General features: G+C 38.9%; 1 protein-coding gene across 1 annotated transcript in view; it reads right to left on the bottom strand.

Annotated features, from left to right (window-relative positions):
- ULK2 (unc-51 like autophagy activating kinase 2) overlaps window positions 1-23,733 on the bottom strand; it is a 38,405-nt gene extending 14,672 nt beyond the window's left edge. Inside the window, exons 1-15 of the mRNA XM_032200668.1 lie at window positions 23,030-23,733; window positions 21,710-21,802; window positions 20,440-20,481; window positions 11,522-11,554; window positions 11,123-11,159; window positions 9,868-10,041; window positions 8,688-8,761; window positions 7,573-7,674; window positions 7,176-7,234; window positions 6,779-6,861; window positions 3,438-3,488; window positions 2,988-3,076; window positions 2,280-2,451; window positions 1,300-1,360; window positions 967-1,059 (exon numbers count right to left, since the gene is read on the bottom strand). Coding sequence (XP_032056559.1) covers window positions 967-1,059; window positions 1,300-1,360; window positions 2,280-2,451; window positions 2,988-3,076; window positions 3,438-3,488; window positions 6,779-6,861; window positions 7,176-7,234; window positions 7,573-7,674; window positions 8,688-8,761; window positions 9,868-10,041; window positions 11,123-11,159; window positions 11,522-11,554; window positions 20,440-20,481; window positions 21,710-21,802; window positions 23,030-23,122 — 1,256 coding nt within the window. The 5' untranslated portion in view covers window positions 23,123-23,733. The remainder of the gene's footprint in view (window positions 1-966; window positions 1,060-1,299; window positions 1,361-2,279; window positions 2,452-2,987; window positions 3,077-3,437; window positions 3,489-6,778; window positions 6,862-7,175; window positions 7,235-7,572; window positions 7,675-8,687; window positions 8,762-9,867; window positions 10,042-11,122; window positions 11,160-11,521; window positions 11,555-20,439; window positions 20,482-21,709; window positions 21,803-23,029) is intronic.
- Between the last annotated feature and the right edge of the window lie 470 nt (window positions 23,734-24,203).

Here is a 24,203-nt window from a genome sequence, read left to right as displayed (position 1 = left end):
TGTCAGCAGATTTTGCAAACTGCAACAAGATCAGCACAAAATAGCCAACTTTTCTTGTGACAAGCATTTCTAAACAAATAATGCTGACTTGCAGTCCTGTAGTACTAGCATAAGCCAAAAATACACCCAACATAATAGCATTATTCCCCTTTTAGCCACTTGTCCTCTTTCTATTTTGTATTGAAAACTTTATGAAATTCATTATTTGGTCAAATGACAAATCTACCCTTTCTGTTTAGCTCTTACATGAATAGTTAAGCATCTGATAAGATTTACATTTTCCAGTATAATACAGGAAAGATGTCAGGCACTTCTGACAAATATCAATTCAATTTCAAATTGGCAGAAACTGTCTACAACGATGTAGCAGAAAGGGGCCTTATTAATAGCCCTGCTGATTGAAAAGCTGCAATAAATGTTCAACACTTTTATGGGGCTTCTTTGGGTATCTTGTGAACCACAAACACAAAATTCATAATAATTGCTTGCACAGAGGCCACATCCAGTTATTGGATGCAAGATAATCCAGTCCTGAGACAAATCCATAGCAAACTGTGCTTTCTGAATCCCTCTTTTCAAGATGTAGTTGTGTGAGAAGTAAACTGCTTTTAACATCTTGACTCAGTAAACAAAGAACACGCTGTACTTCATAACACAAAAAGGTCAAGTTAGTTATGTGTCTGAAGTTTCTGCCTTTAGACAGTTCAAAATTTAAACAGACAAAAGAATGCTGTCTTTCCTTAAGGAAATCTTTTTGGGATGCATCCAAACCAGAAGTTAGCTACGCAACCATCAGCTATTACAATGCATTAAGTGCAGAGAGCCTAGAAAAAACAGGTCTAGCTTCTATTTCAGTTCAGTTTCCAGTAGTAATCTAAAATTAAAACAAAACAGAACAAAAAAAAACATACAGTAAAACAGAGAACTTTTTTTAAAGAGAGGAAATACTAAGCCTTCATCATGCACCTGTTAGTTGTACCAGAAGCAGTACTTCGAGAAGAGGCTGAGGATGGCTTCTGTACAGTTCCTGAGCTTCCAGAAATAGTTAATGGTGACTGCCTGTAGGAACAAGAAACATTATCAGAAGACAGTTCACATCAGAAACTACCTGCTTTGCAGCAAAACTTTCTGAATTCAAGCTGTTTATATATTCATATTAAATTCAGCTTGGCGTATTAACCCCAGAAAGTTCACTTACAGCTGTGTAAACCCATCACTGTCAAAAAAAAACAACCACCTCTTCTATAGCATCAATTTTAGAACATGAGACTTCTTTTGGATAAAGCTCAGCACACCTACCCTCCACACATCAAGAACTCGCTTGAAGCCCGCCTGCCAGCTGCTCCCAATGGCATATCATCTACAGTAAGCAGAAGAACACATTGAAAACCAACATCATGAACTAGAATCTTAAAAAAAATAAAAATAAAAAATCTTCTATATTACTGTTGTAGAAATAATTGCTTCTGACAAGCTTCTGTGAATATATACAAGTTTTATACAACTTTTTTTACTGTTTTGCGTATGAAATTACCTCAAATGTGACCTACAACAAAAATGGGGAAAGTATTTCTTTAACATTATTCTTTTTGCTATACTCATTATAATAATTATGAGATTAAATCCACTTTTAAGAGTACAATGTATCAACATTGGGAAATTTGTAATAGTGAAAGACAGAAATGCTTCAGAGATCTAGGTACTAATTTAGTCAAATATATAACACGAGTTGGTGGCACTGTACAGAAGTCAGATGACTAGCTTTCTAGTGGCAATGCAGGTTTAGAAAATATAATATGGCAATGTGCAACATCCAAGTCTTTCAGCTGTATAAGCCCAGTCTGATGCCTAACGTTTCATGTTAAACATGTTGTATGTTTTTACCTCCACTTGTTTATCTAAAGCTCTATAACATGGACTAAACATTCAGTTAGTCTGGATGTGACTTTCTCATTGAGAGAATCCTTGGGCTTCTTATCAGCAGCTGTTTACAATTGACTCTCTTTTCTTCTACTGCCAAAATCCAGTATTTTCCATGACTTTAAGTGACCTTGGTGTCTTTGGCATATCTGGCCACTCAACTGCAGGTGAAAATGTCCCAGATGGACATGTACATATACCAAAGAGTCTCCCTTCAAAAACTAACTCAAACTGATGCAATTAGCTCCAAGGTGAACTGAGATACATTTAGGGAAAAGAGAGCCAAATAATAAGAAGGCATGAAGGTATGCTATGAGTGGAAAGTGTTTTAAAATATGAAAATAATGGAAGGTTCTTACATGAGTGGTCTGAAGAGATGTTGTGTGGGACAAGAACAAAATCATCTGTGTCACAAGAAGAGTTCTTGCTACTGGTACTGGCAGAGTCTTTAGACACTTGTAGATAGTTTGGAGGACCCAATGGAGGGGAAGACAAATTTTCTTCTTGAATATGTTGCATGTCTGGAAGAGACTAAAGAAGAGGGGGAGGGGAAGTGAAAAAACCAACACTATAAATTCAGTGATTCAGAAGATAAAGTTGCTCTTTTAACTCTAAAGCCTCCAATATAGGAATTATCACTAACGTACCAAATAAATAAATAGATGAATTTATATTTCAGACTGTTCAAGTCTTCAGAAATATAAAATATATTTGATTTTGGAAATTTGAAATGCCAGATAACACTGTCATGTAAACTTGTTCATACCAACATAAGTAGTGTCAGCCAAAAAGGCTGATTCAAAAGTTAATCTGTAACATTCATTACTTTGCAAGCCATGTTAACAGACCTGAAGATTTACTACCTAGTGTTTGATAAGTATATGCATTGTTTTTTTTTTTGTTTGTTTTGTTTTTTGACAGTGATATTCCTGTTCTACATTTTTAAACAGGACAGTTTAGGGTTATTCTGTCTAAGAAATGAAAGATCTAAAATTCAAGAAATCTTGGGTAAGCACTGGAGAAAATATTTTGTAAATTTTGATTGTTTTGTAAAACAGAGAACTTACTGGAGGAGAAGCAAAGCGGCAGGAAGGGGAGCTTCCACAGGAACTGCCAGAGACTGAGCCAGCATATGTGGGCACTGGTACAGGACAAGCTAAAAGAGGAAAACCCAGACACAAAAAAGAAAAAAAAATGCAACTAACCGTGTGAAAGGCTGAATTGCAAACAAACTGATTTCCTCACTGCTTTTCATTCATAAACCCCTATCCTTATAAGCACAGCACATCCTTAAGCACACAATAGTATTTAAGTTTAGTTGAAATATGAAAGGAATTATCAAATAAGTGTCATATCTCAGAGATAGTTCAAAATAGGATTCAGCTCCAAGGTTCACAATAGAATAGAACAGCCAGACACAAGAAATTGCCTCATGAACATTTAGCATGATTTTTCTTCCCCACTAGTCCCCAACATTCATCATTTACACAAATATTTGGAAAATCAAAACTACTTACACTTTTTGACTGTTGAAACCTGATCCAGGAAAGGGTGGTTGAAAAATGCTTCTGTAAAACAAGAAACAACCACCACTGTGAATTAATGTACAAATGACACAGAATTTGTAGACTATATTGCAGACAGTGGTAAATGGTTTCCTTCCCAGAATCAATATTCACAGCCAGAGGATGAAAAACTTACAACATGGAAGGTTTTAATCTCTTATATGTTGCTACAGCATTTGGAAAGGAAACAAAATCAATTTAATAAATTCCAAGAACAGCCAGCAAGGCAAATCAGACAAACTTATCAAAGGACATTTTTATAACTTGATGCTAACATAACTTAAGAATCATATACATAACAAGCTTTCCTATATACATCATGAAATTATATTTGCGATGAACACAGTACTTGTTCAGTTTTAATTTCCTCTACAGAATGATTAGCATCTTTTACAACAAACATTGAAAGAATTTTCACTTCTGCCTTTCCCACGAACAGACACTTGTTTTTTGAACCCATTAATGCTACTCCTTCCGTGGTTGAAGATCACAACAAAGCAGCAGCCATTCTCCTTCCCACTTCCCAACAGAACACAACCTGCACAGCTGGTTCAGTTTAAATCAGAAGTAAACATCACTTTAACAATTTCCTCAGCTAACTTGTTACTGTTTCAACAATAGAAACATTTGCTTTTGTTATAAATGGATGTTCTCAGATGGATTTAATTGACCTAGCATAAGCAGTTGACTAACAGTGTACATGTAAAAGTTCTTTTATACAAGAGGCCTTCATATCATTAGGGAAAACTGATGGTTAGTGGAAGCTAACTGCTGAACTTTGTGAACTTCAATGTTCTAACAGTTGAGGAAAAACAATACTGTTCATCAGACCTAAGCAAATAACAAGGGGAAAAAAAACTACCACCACCAAGAAAAAAAACACCTGAGGCCTGCACCATCTCTTCTTCCTTCAACAACACTTTCTTCCACAACGTGATAAGGAAGGGAGGCTAGCAATAACACAAGAACAATATAATGATTAACTTTAACACAAGGATCAGGTGTTCTTGAGCTTTTGTACAACACCTGCTGTTCTACTTCACTTTGCTAAAAGATCAGCAAGATTTCCAATGCTATTTTTATTTTAACAACAGGCAACCGGGCTCAGTTATACACTCTCCCTTTCACTCCCTTTGCTAAGCACATTCCAGAGCAGCCCCTTTGAGGCCCTTCGAGCAGCTCAGCCAAGGGAAACATGACTTTCACCACTACCATTCTGCTTTGTTTTTTTCCTTCTTAGCACAAATGCGTTCTCATACTACCACAATGTTACAGTGAATTTCCCACGTTTGAAGAAATTGTGGAGATCAGCATACCCAGAGTGCAGGTGGAATCAATTACTCAAAGTCCACATTTGTGACGTTGATTCTTCTTTAAAACAGATTTGAAAATCAACATCTGAATACTGTCAGCATCATCTGGACATTTTACCCAAGTATCCTGATTTTTTTTTTTTCTATATCTGATTTCTGCTCAAGTTCCTACATACAGCAGTTAAATTACATTATTTCAGTCACATATACACACACACAACAAAAAACATGCCTGGTTATCAGAACAGTAATTATTCCAGCATCAATGCTTTAAGTGTTAAATTATTTTTAAAAAGTTTGATGTTTGCTGGAGAAATATCAGAAACTGAAAAGGAAAAAAAAAATGTAGTCATAAAAGTCCTGCACTTTAAGTAAACAACCCAGATACCTTTTGAATTCTTGTCTCTCCACAGCCCATTGAATATAGTCTTCTTATCACAAACGCACAAGAACCACATGTGATGAATGAGTCAATTTGTGTATTTCAGTACTGCGTCAAAACCAAGCTTGCATGCATAACTAAACAGGAACGTGAAGTTTCATAAGCAGAAAGGAAACTGAGCATGTCTCAAGGTTGTAACTCATCCTAAGATCTCAGCATCACAAGACCTAATAGTTAATGGTGAGGAAAGAACACTCATCTGCAAGGAGTGTGAAGAGATTTTTAAGCTTTAGGCTCTTTCTCACTATTCCACAGATTAAACTTGATGGATTCACCTATCTTGTTGCTAAAAACAAATCTCGGTATAAAACAAATTATTTTCATTGTGTCAAAATTAACACAAAGTTAATTTTATTTAGCTAAGCTAGCTTTAATTAGATAAAAGATTAACATTTCCTGGGATTTATAATAAAACTACAATAACAAATTGTTAGCTAACCAAAAAACTACCAATAAAAGTCTTTTCAGTACTCATGTAAACAACAGACATCTAGCTAGTACAGAGTGCACACAAACCTGAACCATACTCCTGACTAATTTTGAGGAGAGAACAGTTGCAGCCATTCTGAGTGATTCAATAGCACCGATTGGAGGCTTTGAAATCTTAAGAAGTTAGCACAATGTTCTGCAACCAAAGATTTCCAGTTAAAAAGGAAAAGCCAAATGCAGCAGCCACTGGAGCCAAAAGTTCATTTTTGTTAAAGCAGTATCAACCTGGTTTGTGCTAGGCTTAACTTCCCAAATAATTCAATGGGCAGTTGTATGCAGACTTTGCAGTAATCTAACAGTATGCAAACTTCAGTCACTACACAGTTTAAATATTCTAAAATTTTAGGATTTATGAAATATAAAGATACAACTTGATTCTATTGATTTCTGACTTTAAAAAGCAGTGAAAATATTTCACTAAAATAAAGAAGTGTCTATAGCTAGCAGCACCTACGCATAATACTAGCACTTCATCTTTGTAAATATGAGGGATTTTGATTTAACATTACCTCTTTCATTGCCCTCCAGTAAACATACATACAGCTTTCAATGTCAAATCAAATATACACAATTTGTACCACCATTCACAGTTACAACCTTTGCAGCCTGCAGGAGAAAGTAATGGAGAAGAAACAACCTAAAGCAATTGCGCTTCCCAAGCTGGTTATTCCATTACTTTGTTACATTTCTGTAAACTAAACCACACAGAGATCAGAGATGTCTGCTCTTAGAAAGAAGACAAAACAGCAGTTAAATGAAAATACTGCAACATGAAATTTAAGGCATATCAATAAACAACAGGGGAAAACCACAGCTGAAAGCATTAAACTTATCTATATTTCACTTCTCAACAAGAAAGTTGTGTTTTATACACTTCATTTAATACTGACAGTAATGACCCTAGTAATTTTTCTGACTCCTTTATGATAATAGAATAAAGAAAACCTTCACTTTTCATGTCATTGCCTATAGATAGAAGGTCAGGAGAGTTATTTTGGTCATATGTATACAACTAACAGGTCAAGAGAGCAAAAGGAAAAGTTACGTACCAAAGTCCATTCTGTCTTTCTGGTTTCTCTGAAGCAAACCCAACAGCAGGTCAGCCAGATAAGTTGATGTTTCCCTAGGGATACTGCATACAAAAGGAAGCAAAGCATGCATTAAATATCACACGTGTATTAAAAAATGCATACTGCGTTAAATCTCAAGAAGTCAGCATTCTGCCACATCCCTATGTCTTGACTACACATGCTCCATGGCTTTAGTATAGGACACTCAAATCAGCAAGATACAATGAAGGCAAGATGCAATGTGAGTCACTGGTATCATACTATTTTCTTGTCAATATAGCAACATCAAATATTTTTATGAATCCCAGGCATTCCCCAAGATGAAAAAGTGTTCAATCAACAAATGTAAGTGACAGGAAAGGCCACGGTGACATACCTAGGAATCAAATTCCTGTTCTTTTCATAAAACATTCTCAAATCTTGAGGACTATTGGCCTGTCAAATAAAAATGTACATTAATTAAAGCTCAGTTTAATGGAGAAAGTACCTTTTGTACCTATGCGCACATACAAAAAAAGGCTTTTGCATATGGGCATTAAAGGAGAAAACACCAAGCACAGCCCTGACTTCAGTACTGAGTATTCTTATACGTTTGCCCTGGATTGAACACATTGATGTCAAAGACTGAGTACAAACAACTTCTCCTTTGGCATCCTCAAGCATCGACACAGACATCACTACTTACTTCTGTTTTCATGCCTAGAAGGAAAAGTCTAGGAACTTCCATTAGACTAAAGAGTAATAGAAAGAGGAAATGGGAAATAAAATGTTACCTGAAAAGGTGGTTTTCCAACAAGACACTGATAAATCACTGTTCCTATGCTCCATAGGTCTGCTTTAGCATCGTAGTGTTGAGACATAATCACTTCAGGGGCCTGGAAAATACAGGAAAATTTCAGAAGAAAAAGCAAAGCCACGGCAACAGAAATAATACACAGTGGTATTAATAGACAGCAACTTTTTGTAAAGAGTAAAATATTTTAATACAAAATATTTAATAGAAAATGTGAGAAGTTTAGTCTGTGTCATTCCATGACTTGAAAGGTAATAGTATTAGACTATCTGAAATGAAAATTAAATATCAGAAACATAGAAAAGTAGAAATATTCATGTTCTAAAGAAAGAAGTTCATGATCTATGCCTATGGGAATAAGAAGTAAGCATTATTTACTTGGTTGGTGCAGTCCTTCTGTGGGTAAGTAGCCAAGGATTTCACAAAGAATACAATTATCACCATATTAAAATATTTTACCTATTAAATATTTTCATTTAAATTAATATTTAATATTAGTTTAATATTTTAATTGTAATAATTAATTTAATGTTTAGTTTTACAAATAAAATGTTTTACATATTGAAAAACAAGACATGGGAAAGCTGAATGATTTGCCCATGACCACACTGCACAGTAGTGGCACAGGTAAGGACACACAGCTCAGTGCTGAAATTACTACCACACTACTTAAAAATAATGGCAATTAACTTCAAATTTTTTAAAAAAGGAAACAAAAAGAAGGAAAAAAATTAATAAATCAAACCCAAAATTGAGAGAATACATATAAAAGAAATGAAACAAAAAAAAAAAAGTAGTTTTTTTTTCTACTGATGTAAAAATTTTATAGATATAGTGTATTGCCTTTTTTGATGTTTCTTCCCTACAGCACTAAGAAATGTTTAATGTCTCTCATTCCTTTTCATTTCAACAATCACAATCTTCAAATCACAAGCAAAAAAGAAGCCAGTAAAACTACAGAAAGGTGAACTGCATGCTGCTCCTAATACTTCCAATGCCACGTTAGGCATTTGCCAATCTGCCAACCATAAATTATTTTGTTCTCATAGGAGAATATCTGAGATAAACCACAATCTGAAAAGTGCTGTCACTCACCATATACATAGGTGAACCACACAGAGTTGCGGCCATCATGTTGCTATGCAGATAACGAGCAAAACCGAAGTCAGCTGTGTAAAGAAACATTTGTCAATGAAAAGAAACAATTTTCAAACTTTCATAATATAGAAATAATCTTTTCTGATTGAAATCTGCTACAATCATCAGCTAGAAAACAAAAACTAGGCATAATATATAGCCATCTTCATGGAATAGCAAAATTTATGTTATATGCTGAAGGAATTATCTTCTAAACAGCAAGCCAAGAAACAGCAGTGGCATCATTTGTACAAACTGCTGCTCAGCCATCTCCACAGGTGCAGAGCATGCTGTCTGGCATCAGTAGGAAAGGATTAAAATCAGTGGCTAAATATAAACGGTTCATTAAGAGTGATGAATGTGCTATCTGCTTCAGTGAAATTACTTCAGGTAGAAGTTTTGGATATCCAGCTTCAGATGCCTGAGTTTTCCATGTAGGCAACAGCATCTGAAATTATCAAGTAAGGGCAGTAAGAGAGGAAGTTTTCTGTGATGTTCAGAAGATGGACTGAGTTGGAACAGACCTTAGAAATTGGTTAAGCAAAAGCACAGAAAAGAAACCTGCCACAACCAAAGTCTTCATATGGACACTTTACAGGGAAAGCAATGAGAGATTAAAACCCCTGAAGTCTCCCACAAGAGGAGTTTGGTAGTACCCTGAACAGCTGCCACCTCTCCACAGTTACAATGCCAAACCTCCTTCTGTCAAAAATAGTTCATAACCTACATTTTTAAATTTTTCAAAAACCCTTAGGAGGGTCTGCAACAAAAACAGCTCAGTTAGAACTGTGACTGGAGCCTTGCATACAGTTTTGAAATGGGCTAAAGGCTACTCAACATTTCAAAGGTTACAGATTTGTGTTTAATTAAAGTAGTTTAATATTAGAAATATCAGCTTTATAGTGGCAGCTTCTTCCTACAGATTTAATCAAAAGGGTCTTTCTGACTCATTTTTTTTAATACTGAAAAACCATATTACAGCATAAAGCTCATTCTGGACTTACTGACTTGATTTTCCTCAATTTAAAATACAATATAGCCAGTACACCCTCTGCGTTTTAACTACAAAGACACTTTTGAGTAGGGAAATGACTCAGTAATCATTATTTACCTTCAGATCAGAGAAAAGCACATTTACCTATTTTGATGCGTATGCCACTGACACTTGACTTCCTACGACTGGCATAAGACAGTAAAATATTCTGTGGTTTAAGATCCCTATGAATGATTCCTTTACTGTGCAGAATACGCATAGCTGCTGCAATCTGCTGGAGGAACACTCGGATGGTATCTTCACTGAGGGTTCCTTTAGCTGAAAATAACACACACAATAGCAGATGAGAAAATATGTATAATGTAAAGTAATATGTTATTTTGGGGCAAAAAGCAACAAAATTCACAGAAATAAATGTGAAAATAAAGGCAATCAAATCATAGCAAATTATATTCAACAATCAAATTTCTATTTTTCTACAAATGTATATTATTTTAACAATACATCCAAGTTTTACACTACTTACTGTACTCTGAAATATCTGCTTTTACAATAGTTTATTATGCTACTGAGTTGAATAATTTTAGAACATCTTAACCACTATCAAATCCTAAACTCTCTAAAAAGAACCACAGGAGCCAGTGAAATTAAAGAACTCCCACAGTTTATAACACTAAATGTATCTGTGATCGTGCTACAGCCTGAAGCTGAAAACCTATTCTTTCTTTAAAGAAATTGTTCTGGGGACACAGATAACCACACTGCTCACAGATTTTATCCATGATAAAATTTATTTTGAGGGGAAAAAGGTATACTTTGGAAAGTCTCTTCAGAAGTTATTAGCTCATTCTGCAGCCTGAAAATGTACTGAATGCAGGAGCTGGATTATACTGTATGAGTCTTTCCAAGGATTTTAATGGGAAGTAAATTAGGCTTTTAATATACAGTTACCATAACAATAGCTGCTCACAAAAAGATTCCTTAAACACGCCGCTGATACAGAGGCAAGCAGAAGAATATTTTCATCAGAAAAATGCTGAGATTATTATATCTGCTGAAAATTTTATTTCTAATAAGGCTGAGTTTGAAGGGTGGCAAAGAAAGCAGGTGGAATCAAAAACCAGATGACCTTACTACCACTGAATGCAACATTCCCAGCATCGGTTCAGAACTATTCCCATAAATCAGCTGATGTAGAACTGATCAGTGAATTCAATTAATCATATAAAGAGGATACTTTAAAAGAGCAGAAGAGTAAACAAGCACAGACATTTCATAAACAGGAAAATTTTTAAACCACAGGCAAAAATTTCAGAGAAACTTCAATGGATTATACAAACACAGAATATAAACATTAAATGCAACAGCTTCCTAATAGGGAAATACAGTAATCAATTACCTTGTAAATAATCTGCCAAATCCCCACCATTGCAGTACTGTTAAAAAGAAAGGATTTTTATTCAAAATACAAGGTCTGAAACACTTGCTGTGACTATTTTTGCTTTCTAATCTTTCCAATAAAATTAGAAGGCCCTTTCCAGCTGTTTAACTTTGTTTTGTCTATTATTTGTAATTACTAATTTGAAGTGTAACACCTTCATTGATGCTTACAGTATGATAAAATAAAAATGAATTTATGGTACAAACACTGCTGATAAACTTAGGACTGCAGAGAAAATTAATAATCTAGTTTTCAGAATTACCTGTTATTTTGCAGCTGTGCAAAGGCTTTTTTTTTTTTTTTCTAAAAATCATTTTTAAAAATCAACCAGAAAGAAACACATACGCTAACACATACCTCCATCACCAAAAAGACAGAATTGGGCATTTCCTAAAAGAGAAGAAAATTCAGTTTAAGAATGTGACAAGACAGAGCCTTCAACACCTGCATTAACTGGTATATAGTAAGAGATTTTTTCAAGTCAGATGAGAGATCTTATGTTAAAGTCGTTGTGGGTAGCAAATAAATATGTTTACTAACAATCAATTGCAGAGGTTTTCCTTAAGTTTTTCAAGTTATCAAGAATACGTATTGAAATCAACACTAAGCAAAGCCAGTTTTGTTAGGCAAAACTAGACAAAAACATAAACTGAGTATGAATAAATGATAGCCAAACGGCTTCACAGCAAAATTCTCTTTCCTGAGAGGGAATGTTATACTCAAAACTTGCTGAAGTGTCAAGTGATGTTATTTTATAAGAAGGAAAACCTAAAGTTCACAAGAGCTTTGAACATTAACTCCTAAGCTACTGTCAAACGTTGCTGCTGTTCACATGATCGTGATTAAAACGACACCTAATGCACACACAACTGCATGAATAAGTAGTTTAAGATGAGCCAGATGCGTTAAGGTTCATTCAAGACTACATAAGGCTGTTTCATTTTCTGGAAGCATTTAGTTTAGCCGTTCTCATCTGTGTTACAGAAAGGCACTTGAGGGTTTTTCCAGCTCAGAACATCGAGCACTTTACAGATTTGTTTACATTTTGAAATTAGTTTCAAAGAAAGCATGTTTCTAGGAATGCTAGGCAAATCTGTTGGGAATGAAGGGCGTGCTCCAACCAACATTAAAGCAGCAGTAGATCACATTTCAGGAAGTCCCAATTGTTCAATGTTTCTGTAACAGCTGTGGCCAACATGAACCATAATTTGAAATCCTATAAATGCCTCAAAACCTAAGCGCATTTTATCAGGAAGGGAATACATTAAAGCAAAATACACCACCACCACCACAAATACCTGCCCTGTAAATTACTGAAAATACATAATTATAAATCTTGTTTCTTTCTGCACTGTTCCTTTGCAACAATTTCTTTCAAGATAGAAACTCATCTTCTTTCAGGAACCCACAGATGTCAAACAGTAACCCGTATCTGGTATTAGCTTCCAAGTTGTCTATCAGCACTAATTAAACTAATTCCAAACAACTTTCATCACTTTGCCCAGCAAAGGCCAGTCTTGTGTTGAAGAAAAAAGAAAAGAAGCCAAGACACCTGCTCCCACTCCCATCTCTGACATACTGGCACTGCAAGTGCCAGTAAAGCCTCCCTGACACCTTCCTCTGAACTCGACACAAAGACATCAAGCCAGAATCATGAAAAGAAATCCACCATTTGTAGAACGAAAATAAAATCTGAAATCTTTGGAATAGGAACGACAGGAGGAAATCTCTAAAATCTTTGGAACAGGAACGATAACAAAATGAGCAAACAGAAAGCTATGGCCACCTGTCATTAACCTCCCTTGTACTTCAGCCGGTAGCCGACCACGTGCTACCCTGAGCTCCCCAGTGATCAAACCCCAAATTCTGCCAGCTGAGGAGCACTTCTCTTACAGGACAACTGCAACGTGTAATAACAACACTTCTAAGAAGCATGGAAAGAGTCTGTTCTCCAGTGACAAGAAGAAAGCTCAGCTATTGGATTTCCACCCAAACATAGCAATCCCATGAATCAGAAATAGATGTTCCACAGCGTCAGCGCCTCAGCTACACAACACACTGTACAAAAACAGCAGCTCACTGCAGCATGTAGCGCTCAGCTCATGACAGACTTGTATTCATCACAGAACTAAGAGAATGTGTTGTCTGGATTGTCTTGGACACAAAGTCCTTTCAGATGAAGCTGCTCCCTTCCAAAACACAGAGCTGATCTGCCCTGTTAGACCAACCCTCACCTCTCCAGGCAAGGAAACCAGAACCTACAGGTGAACATATCACTTAAGTCAGAGCAAATATGTCACGGCACTGTTATTTTGGCCACCCTCAGGCACCTGGAGGAGCACATGGGGCCAGAGAGTCTGTGTGAAAGGAAGCCCACAATTGTATGCTCAGATTTGGCAGAAACAGGGCTGTGTCACACCAAACCTGCATAGGCTTTCTTCTGCCAGCCACCCTGAAAGCAGGCTCTTCTGACTCATGTGTACAGGTGATGACACCAATTTGGTATTTGGGTTTGGGAAATCAAGGCAAACTGGCAACAGATTACAAACCCCGTATCAACTACCCACCCGTCACAAATTCTCTAACCAGTTTTAAATCTCCTTTGGGATTTCTAAATCTGCCCAAATGAACCCCTTAATATTTAATTCCCATAAAATGTTGGTGTTCAAAAATCTGTATACATCACATTAAAGTTTTAATTAAAGCCTTATCCTGGCTACAGTATTATCAGTGTTATTTTGAGGGTATTAACTAAAATCAAATACTTGATTAGGGTGGTTAACTCATAACCACATGCACTTTTCAATATCCCACCAATGCAAGCAAAACAGCTTCAAAACAGCTGAAGTTGTTCATCCCTTCACAGTTGTTCACATTTTGCATTCCCGTTCTTGCTCGGCCTGACTGGGAATATGATCTCCGTTTTGGGAATACAATCAGAAAACACAAATCAATTTTGTAGACGCATTTTTCCCTAATAAATTATTTTGCTGAAAAATAAAGCGATCCCTATCATCGTTCTCCAGATGAGCAGTTCTTGTTGACTAGCTAGGCAGAGAAAAGTGCTCAAAAAGGGAAAGATAAGTAAACCACCGCGTTTCAGATTTAAGGTTCAGGAATAAAGCTGATCTAGCGAGCTATTTTAAACTGCTTCTTGAAACAGATAGCAACGCTTTCAAAAATTTACATTCCCATACAGATCATAAAATTATAGCAGCTGGAGCTGCTCCGGCCTACACTCCTACCTAGAAAAATAATCAAGCAAAACAAATGTATGCTGTGTTTAAACAATTATGGAGCAGTTTCCCGGCATACCTTGCCTTATTTGCTCAAAGTTTTCTTGACAAAAACCTACTTTTACTTCTTATTCTGAATCAAAGTTTTACTTGCAAGATAAAGTAGAAGATAACAAAGGTTAATAGGAAACCATTTTACAATTCTGAAAGCTAACAGGTAAACCTACCAGATGAAGATTAGGAGGCAACATATTTGCCAAAATTTGCTGTGTTTTAATCCCAGACTTCCCACAGTTGTCTCAAGGGATGTGAAGTTCCAACCCAAATCACAGGCTCGGTGCAGTAGTTCCATTTAAAAGACATTAATTGAAAAAGAAGTCAAAACATTCGTGGTTACTTCTGACAGCTGTTTTTAGAACTCTAGCACACTGGCAGAAACATACCCGAGATTTCTTTTTGGATAGGAAGCCCTCCTTTAGAAAAAGATAAAAGTCTGCAGTGAGTATTTAGTGAGCTGCCAAAGGAGAAACCAAGGCAAGTAAATAGTTACTCTGCTTTTGCTCAGTTTGTAGATTCTGTTTAGCTGCAGTTCATGATCCGAGTCCCAAGAGCGTGCAAGTTAGCCTGACAGCTTATGTATTGCCGTTATCTGATTTTCTGACATGTTAATTTGTGCCTTTTTTTTTTTCCCCCCAGGAATACACTCCATTTTTTGGAGCATTAGATACATTTGGCAAAAGTTCTAATGATTTAGTGAAAAGGGACCAGTCCAGATCTTTTTAAGGCTATTTCTGCCTGCATTACAGACACTCTCGTTTTGCTTTACAAGTGCACTGCACCGGCAGCTTCTAACATGTTCAGCTCCTATCATGTCCAAAGGCCTGAACATTTTGTTAGTTCTGACTAAATGTTAAATCTCAGACTAAATGTCAGTTGACACGTGCCTGTAGGATTCAAATAGCATGCACGCTGCCAATTATTCACATAAAAGAAAAATCAGCCATGGGATATGTCCCACAACAGCAGTACCACTCATTTGCTGGTATGTGAATTGCTGTACTTCAGTAATATGCACGGGGGACAGTGAAAGAGGTTGGCGACTGCACAACACAAAGGAAAGGCAAAATTGTTCATGGCACATCAAGCACTTAACATGCTCAAATACTTAAAGATCTTCTGAAACAGTTTTGAAACACAGATTACAGCATCCAGGCACAGCAAAGGAGTTAAGGACTATGTAGCAACTCCAAACCTTTGGTTCTCGTGGTCAAAACAAACTAACTGGCTATCCCTAACCTTCAACACCTAGTGTCATTCCTTGCAGTCTGATATTGCTACCAGCCTTCCAGTTAGCACCAACTACAAGGTGGTATTTCAGAACCTTTACACTTTCTAAAGGGCGGGATTTTCCTTTTTGTTTAAAAACATCTGTCATGTGGCGGGGAAATACAAACCCAGAAAAATGGTCTGGAAAGCATGCTTTCCTACGACCATATCCATGCACAGTAAGGATGGATGCTGTCAAATCAAGAGGCCTCAATCAAAGAGCTGAAGAAAAAAAACAAAAAAGATACTGAGACATCCTAATTTAAAAGATGATGGTTCAGAAAACAGCTGTGATGAGAGCACGGAGGCAATCAAAGCTGTGACACACCAAGATCAAGAGCACACACCAGAACGCCTGAAGCTACCGCCTCAGGAAACACGCAAGACGACCAGACCAGCTGGAGTCCTTGGGTAACCCAGACAGGAGCACTTAATCCCTTTGGTAAAACAGCAACCATAGATAAACACCATTCCGTCCACCAGCATCCCTAGTAGGAACTGACGGGCACTTGTATGGGAAAGGCTGAGGGATAGGTACCAAGGGATCGCTGGCTTTGCTCCCACTAGCTTTTGCTGCTTTCAAGGACAGGAGAAGCAGCTGCAGTTATTTTGCCTGCTCTGCGTCAACGAGCTAAGAAACAATTTATATACAGATACTCTTTCTCCAGTAACAAACTAGAAATTCGTTCTCTCTAAACTACTGCTCAAATAGCAAACTTCAGACTCCATACAGCGAAGACTAATTCATTCTTCTAAAGCGCTATCTCCGAGATACATTACAGGCTTTCATCCTGATGGCTGACATTCTAAAGAGGTTTTGAATTAAATTATTTGCTAAAACAGGCACTGTCTGGCACTGTGTGAGATTAGTTCTAGTCAGCACACACTTGGGATCATGAACTGCAGAAAACTGTAAACTCATGGCCTAAGTATAGCACATTCCAAATAACTTACTGATACCTTCATAGTGCAGTGTAATATTTTATCCCAGGACCACAATGCACTTCATGCTGCTGAGCTAGAGGTTATTTTAGACTCCTTTTGCTTTTGAGAAGCAAGGCTCCATTTCCCCAATTAATGTGATCCAAGACTCTCAGATCTTCTTTTGCAGGATGAATGATATCTCCCAGCACCACCATGGGAGAAGAGCTGCATTCCTTTACCATTGCAGTGACTGAGGTGGTTTTTATTTTTCAAAAATACCAACCTCCTGCCCAAGAAGATAAGTAAAAAATGTCTCAACAGGTTATGTTTTGGAATCCATCTATTGCACTCTGCTTTTTGCTTCATGAAAAAAAGTAATTTCACCTTGAGAGGTGAGCTGCATTCTTTTCTCCAAAGCCCTGCTACATCAAAAACATTTGCCTCTCACAGATTGAAAGCTCATATTTAAGCATCTCCACAAACGCCTTCAGTCTTAAAACCGTTCTTCTCCAAACTCAGTTCTGTGCAGCTCCCTGGACTTCTGAGCTAGCACAAAAAACATACTCTGCTTACATCAAATGCATAACTGCAGACCAAACCTGCCAGCACTGCACGTGACCACCTTACGGAAATTGAGGACAATTATCGTGCTGGCAACAGAACAAAAGGTTTTAATGCTGACCAATACATATTCAACACTAATGGCGCACCAGTCCTTTTGGGGATGTCTGCAGATGAATGGTCATTTCCAGTAATTTAACTTAGTGGACCCTATAGGTATTAAGGAATATATAAAAATGGTGTTCATAAGAAACTGAAGCAACAGCACTGTAGGTTTTCAAGTGCTCATATCCTATCATTAGGATGGCTCACAAGTTCTCCTTAGATCCAATCAAAGCCTTAACAGTGTATGTGTTTTTACTGCACTCACTTGTGCGACTGGTCGCAGATGCAACAGGAACGCAACCATAAATGAGCAGAGATGAAAGAGAAGGAATGTGTGTAATTACCTCATGTGAAAACAATTCTAAATGAAGCCTTTTGCAATATGTAAAATATTAACTACCCTTTCTTTCTCAAGCTTAAAATATATATTCCAAATTGCTATACAGGCATACAGCTTTAATCTCCAAGTACCACCATCAAGTACAAATAATTTCACATAATATTGTGAGATATAAAAAATATTTATTATTCATTGCAATTAATACACCTTTTTTTCACTTATTATTGCAACTTGCAATGCACACCAGCTTTTTTTTTTTTTTTTTTTATCTGAACACTTGGTACAACAGTTCTTCAATTATTTAGATAAATGGTCTGCCTAGGAGTGCACTTGAAATGTGAGCATTTAAGAAAAACTTTAGACCAACAGATCTATAAAAATAAAACAGATTTCCAGTCACACTGAGAACTCCCTACTATGACACAGACCCCACTGGCTCCACCATGGAGTAAAAAAAAAAAAAGTTTCTGTAACTTAAATATTGTTTAAATTCCTAAATTCTTATCTATTATACTATATGTCCATGTGCACAACACTATGACAAACAAAAAGAGCAGTACATGCTAGAACATGAAATGCTAGAGAAAATTAGTAGGTGTAGCAGCCTACTAGACATGTGAATGCCTTGCATAGTGTTCATTCTTGCTGGGTTATAAATTAATATAATCATACAAGTTAATAACGTATAATATTTCACAAACAGAGCCCTGTGCAGAAAGGGGAAAGCTTATTTGTGCAAGTGTCACATCCTCTGGACCATATTTTGCACAGCAATTTCTTCTATAGAAGTAGCATTATACTGCCAAGCCTTATGTTTGCCATGAATGCATTTGAAATATATCCAAGGTATGAGACAGTTTTTCCCTTCTCTCTGCTGTAGCTGTTCTTTTTATTGAAGCTCAATGGCCAGTGACAAACAGCAACATCTCAAAAGGAGAATATGGGGCTGACCAATCACAAAGTACTGTCACTCATAGGGGCACCCTTTTCTGTGGTAGAACATAAAAGCATGAAAAACGTGTTTCTACATTACTTTTAGGTGAAGGAATAAACAAGTATATAGCTCTGTCCTTTCTTCCCTTGTGGCTGTTCTGTATAGAAATAATAAGAAATGAGAGCTTCTCCAAAGCTTTGAATTAGAAGATGATGTTAAGTCATCAAAATACATTATATCTGGTCAACTACCTTCAAGTGGAGCTGCAAAGCTTAATAAGTAATCTTCACATCAAACAACTGTAAATGATAAATCCAAAATTCAGCTGCTTACTCACACACCAACATCCTCCGTCAACAACTCCAGTTTCTCTTAAGGTGTGTGTATACACTAAATTCAGGATGCTGACAGATTATTTCCATTTAGCATTACTGAGGAAAGCCTGGTCTCTTTGAGAGACCGCACCTTCCCTTTCAGAGCAGCTAATATCATTCAAAATGCAGAGTTCTGAAGTCAGGACCCAAAAAGGGAAAGAAAAGACCTCAGGAAAGAGTGTACTCATCCAAATGGAAGTTTTGAAGCATAATCTGTTATTACTTGAATTCACCACTTTGTATCATAGGTCAACAGAAGCTGATACATGTCCTGCAGTGCAAAACACAATAAAACCTGACTTTACCTGGCATATATCTTCTGAACACAAATTTCTGTAGCTACATGAAATACACATCTACACATAAGCTGAAAATCTTTTCGAATGCAAACATGTAAAGACAAAAATGTTGAATAATGTAAAAAATGTCTATTTTGTACTGCTTTATCTATGCAATGCCCCGAGGGTGGCTCTTAATAATTTTATTCATAAATGTAATTCTGTATTTAAGATTAGAATTGAGGCCATGAGACAAATGTATATTTCGTATTCAAGTAGAACAAATGGCTGCACACCTTACATCATCTCACATTTAGCATTACTTAACACTTGCAGCCCTTATAATACAAAAAATGTACTTCCTGCTAGGTAGAAGGCACTACCCTGGATAGGCTAGAAAAGAAACGCCTTCACCTTGTCAGGCAGAATCCTGGGAATAAAAAGGGGAAGACAACTTGAAACCATCTAATCCTTATTTCTCCTAAACAGAAAGATGCAAATGTCTGTTTGGTTTTTATACTTTATCCCCCCCAAACTGGAATACAGGTATGTAACAGCAACATACATATGTGATGATGATCTGCTTCCCTCAGTTCTCCCTCACTGTAACGCAGGGCCATACAATATATTTCTTTGCCACAGATGCCTCAAAACCCCTGCTCCTTTTCTACAACAGTATTTTCAGTTATGTTGACTTCTCAATGTCACTTTGCTTCATCCTTTCAGATCAACTCCTACTAGCGCATTTTCCTTTGGGTGTATTCAGTCATTAACCGCAAACATCCACTTTCCAATTAAATTAGAGGGCCAAAGAAACAATGCTAATTCAGGAGAATAGTTACTGCCACTGATACAGCTCCCAGCCCAGCCAGCTGATGCTTCTCTCTGGAGACAGGACCAGACTACACAAACAGTCTCTGCAGAGATTATCAGGCTTCCATGTGCTCCTGTGCCTGGAAGCAAACCAGATTTCATGCCCCTTTCTACCCCAAAAAGAGACAATATAAAATAAGTGTGTAGTGTGTTGAATATGAGAGAACCCCCCTGCCACTGCTAGGGAAATAGATTTCTTTTTCTAAATACCACATTGATTATGGCAAGAAAATATACGGCTACTTAAAAATCTACTTGATATTTAAACGCATTAGATTTTAATAAATAAAATTTAAAGAAAAAGGCATCAAGGTATATTTTTACCTGGACATCATACAGAGCTACAATGTTCTCATGCTGAAGTTCCTGTAAAACAAAATATTTATATTATGGAAATAGCCTGTTATTATTTTAAATTTAATATACCAGGTGATAATCAAAGATAACCAAGTTTTACAAAGAAAGGTAGTATATTTTTTAGACCATTCAATGGAATTTGGAGGAAACCCCAGCTATTTAGACTATATTTAAACAGATAGAAAATTAGACAGTATCTTCAGAGGTCAAAAAGATCTGGTTCAAGATTTATTTTCTATATCTTGTTATAGAAAATGTTACAACACATGATCCTTTAATGAATACTGAAAACTGACTAAATTTAATTATAGTCTCAAACAATTTATTGTTTAGGGGAGTAACCAACTATGCTATTTTCAAGCCAACCTTCTTATTTTACAATAAAGTGGAAAACAAGCCAAATAACATCAACTACAACTTGCATGACAACTCATGCAATTATTTGTAACTGTTCAAAACAAAAGCAACACTTTGCTAAGCACTTGCAACACACTAATAGACACAAGGCTGCAATTTCTAGTGTGCAATATACAAACTAGAATAGAATATATATACTCCATATAAAATATCTCAAGAAAGTTGGAAACAGCACTGAACTTAACAGCAGCACTGTTTATTATTGCAAAGCTACATTAGATGAGATGCAGTGAAGTTCAGAGACTGGAGAATGGTAAGACACTATCCAAGCAGACATTTCTGTAAAACAGCACTGAAGAACTAAATGATGCTCAATTTCCTTCATTAAAGCCATGCTACATTTTTGAAGTGAATTATCTCAGAAGTGGAAAGTCTGCCCCAGGAATCATATTCAGCATGCCAATTTAACTTTTCAAGGCATTTTTGAGGAGAGAGAAAAAAGAAAAATAGAAGAAGGATCAAGGACCTGTGTTTTACCCTCTGCTGTGACTGTACAGCTTGGGAAAGGTGGTGCAACACTAAGCATCCTGAAGGACAAAGCTTTCTGTATGTGCAATAAAAGCACATACTGGTTCTACAACAGTTTTTCACTTGTAACAACAAAAACATGCCCTTAACCTGTTCTGAGAGCATTTCCAGAACTAAAAAAGGTGTTTTTTTTTTTGTCTTTTTAGTTCTGTATTTCTTCTGGAACTAATAAAGATGCAAAAGGCATAGTAACAATTACTGTGATACCGCACATGACCCAGAATGAACTGCGTCAAAAGTCTCTTTTCCTTTTCAAGTAAAGCAGCTTTAAAAATCACTGCAATTAACATACCTTTAAGATTTTTATTTCTTTTCCAAGTAGGATTTGTGACTTTGACAAGTTCTTTTTGTTAATACTCTTTATGGCTACTTCCCAATCCGTCTTCTGCAAACAACCAAAAAAGTATCGTCAGTTTAACACATATATATATATACATATTTAACTTTATGCACTAACAAGTATCTAGTGAAGCACAAGAGCAGCGAGATCACCCCTACTCTACCCACCGGTGATTACTACATCACATGACACCATTAAGAACTATTTCATTCCACAACAGTGCAGGCAGCTATTAAAAACCGGCTGCAGCTAGACTGCATTTTCATGGATTTAAAAGCATTAAAAAAAATATCACAGCAAAAATTATCATATCTGATTTGCTCTTCAGTCTTGTCCCAGTGATGAAGTCACTTTTATTCTCTCTTAGATTTCTCAGTTTTGGCCTCCTTACACTCCACAGCTGAAAACTGCACGAGCATCTGGTTTTTACATAAATATATAGTTTATTTATTGTATGTTTATACACTGCCTAAAAATAAATTGTCTTTGGCATCCTCCATTGGCCTTCAAAGCTTCTAATGCCTTTTTTTTTTTTTTTTTAAATCAAAAATCTCTGTGCTGTGCCCTTCCAAGTTCTTCTCCCCACAGGGTCAGCGTGAAGTCTTGTTTTCTGGAAAGCACAGCACTTCAGGCACCAGCCCCAGAATAAACTCTTGCAGCATCAAGAAACCCAGCTATGAAGATCCGGGGTGATCGGCGAGCCACGGCAGGAAACCAGACACCTCTGAATTTCGGAAATCTTTCTGCCAGGCCCCCAGGAGACAATTTTGCACCGGGTCCCCCTGTCCCCGGCCGGGTAAACGTGCCCCTGCTGACAAACAAAGGGCTCGGCTCCCCTGCAGCTGCAACTCCCGGCTCGCCGTTATGTTAGGAAGCTACCAAACAGCAGGGAGGAGAGGTGAGAACACGGCTTAGCCGGGCGTTTTGTTGACGTTTTTATTAAACCATCATCATGATCATAAAAAAAAAATAAAAAGAAATCGCTTGGCGAGGCCGGGTGACGGCGGCTCGCCTCAGGCCGCCGCAGGGCCCACCTCCGGGCCCCACCGCCCCCGGCCCGCTACCTCAGAGCCCACCCCGCACCTTTTTGTCTTTTTGTCTTTTATTTTCCCTCCCCCAACCCTACAAGTCCCCGAAGGCCCCCGGCAGCTGTCCCCCCACCCCCGGCAGGGGCTCCTCAGAGCCGCGGCCCCTCCGAGCGACCCCGGCCCGGCCCGGCGGGGGTTGTGTAACCGGCTGCGGGCCGAGCCCGCCGCTGTGGTATTTATTTACCTTGCGGTGGCGACCTTTGAAGACCACAGCAAAGGCTCCGTGTCCTATCAGGTCCTTCTTGCTGTACTCAAAGTCCCCCACCACCTCCATCATCCCTCAGGGGGGCATGAAGCCCCGGGAAGGGGTGGTAGGAAAACAAAAGGGGCTCTTCCTCCAGCCGAGGCAGCTACAGCCGCCTCACGGCAGCCGGCGGCGGGCTGGGAGCCTGCCCCTCTCCTGCCTGCCCCCGGCGGCCGGGGCAGCTCCTCTCATCCCGCGGGGGCAGCCGCAGACCCCCCGGCCGGCGGGGCTGCTGCAGGGCGTCTCCGAGGCGAGGGGCTCCGTCAGGCATGGGGAGGGGAAGGGAGGCTCTCAGGGGCCGGCCGTGAGGGGACAGCTCGGCATCGGCGCCGGGACGAGGGGGCTTAGCTCAGCGGGGAAGGGGGCTCGGCGCCCTGCCGCTGCCCGCCCCCATGGCCCCGCCACAGCGGGGGCTGCCGGCGCCGCGGCCCCTCTCAGGGAGCGAGCCCCGGAGCATCCAGCGGGGAGAGGGGGAAGGCGCGGCCCGCGGCTCCGAGGAGGGCTAGCGTCGTCTCCTCGTCCCCCGAGGGAGAGGAGCGAGCAGGGAGGGTGCAGATGAGGGGCTCTCTGGCCGCCACCGCCGCCGCCTTCCGGGGCTCCCGCCGCTCGGCCAAGCGCTTCCTTCGCGATCCACACCCCGCCAGCCCCGGCTCCGACTGCCCAAAGCTCCGCGCCACCCCGCGCCTTTTATAGGCCGCATCGCGCAGGCTCCAGCGCTCGGCTTCTTCCGCCGGCGGCCAAAGAGTGCCTCACCCCGTTTAACCCGGCGGGAGCTCGAGGCGCGGTCCCTCCGCCGCCATCTCCTCAGGAGCCCGGCGGCGCCTCAGGGCCCCGCCGCCGTCACCTCAGGGCTCCGGCGGCGCCTCAGGGACCCCCGCGCCCCCACACCCGGCGCTGAGGGAGCCAAAGCTGCTGTGCTCAGACCCCCTCCTCGTCCCCTCAGGGGACACGTCCTCGTCCCGGCACCTGGGGAAGCCCAGGCTGAGGTAAAATTCGAGTTTCAGCCCCTGCCTTGCCTGGAAATCGCTTTTAACGCGGCACTTGGGCCGCTTCCTCAGCCACCTCAGGCCCGCCTGAAATGAGGGACAAAACTGAGGGGCCACCAGGAGAGGGG

Source organism: Aythya fuligula, chromosome 20, assembly GCF_009819795.1.
Source record: "Aythya fuligula isolate bAytFul2 chromosome 20, bAytFul2.pri, whole genome shotgun sequence".
NCBI classification, from domain to species: Eukaryota; Metazoa; Chordata; class Aves; order Anseriformes; family Anatidae; genus Aythya; species Aythya fuligula.
The sequence above is the reverse complement of the archived record's forward strand: the minus strand, read 5'-3'. Positions and strand labels throughout refer to the sequence as shown.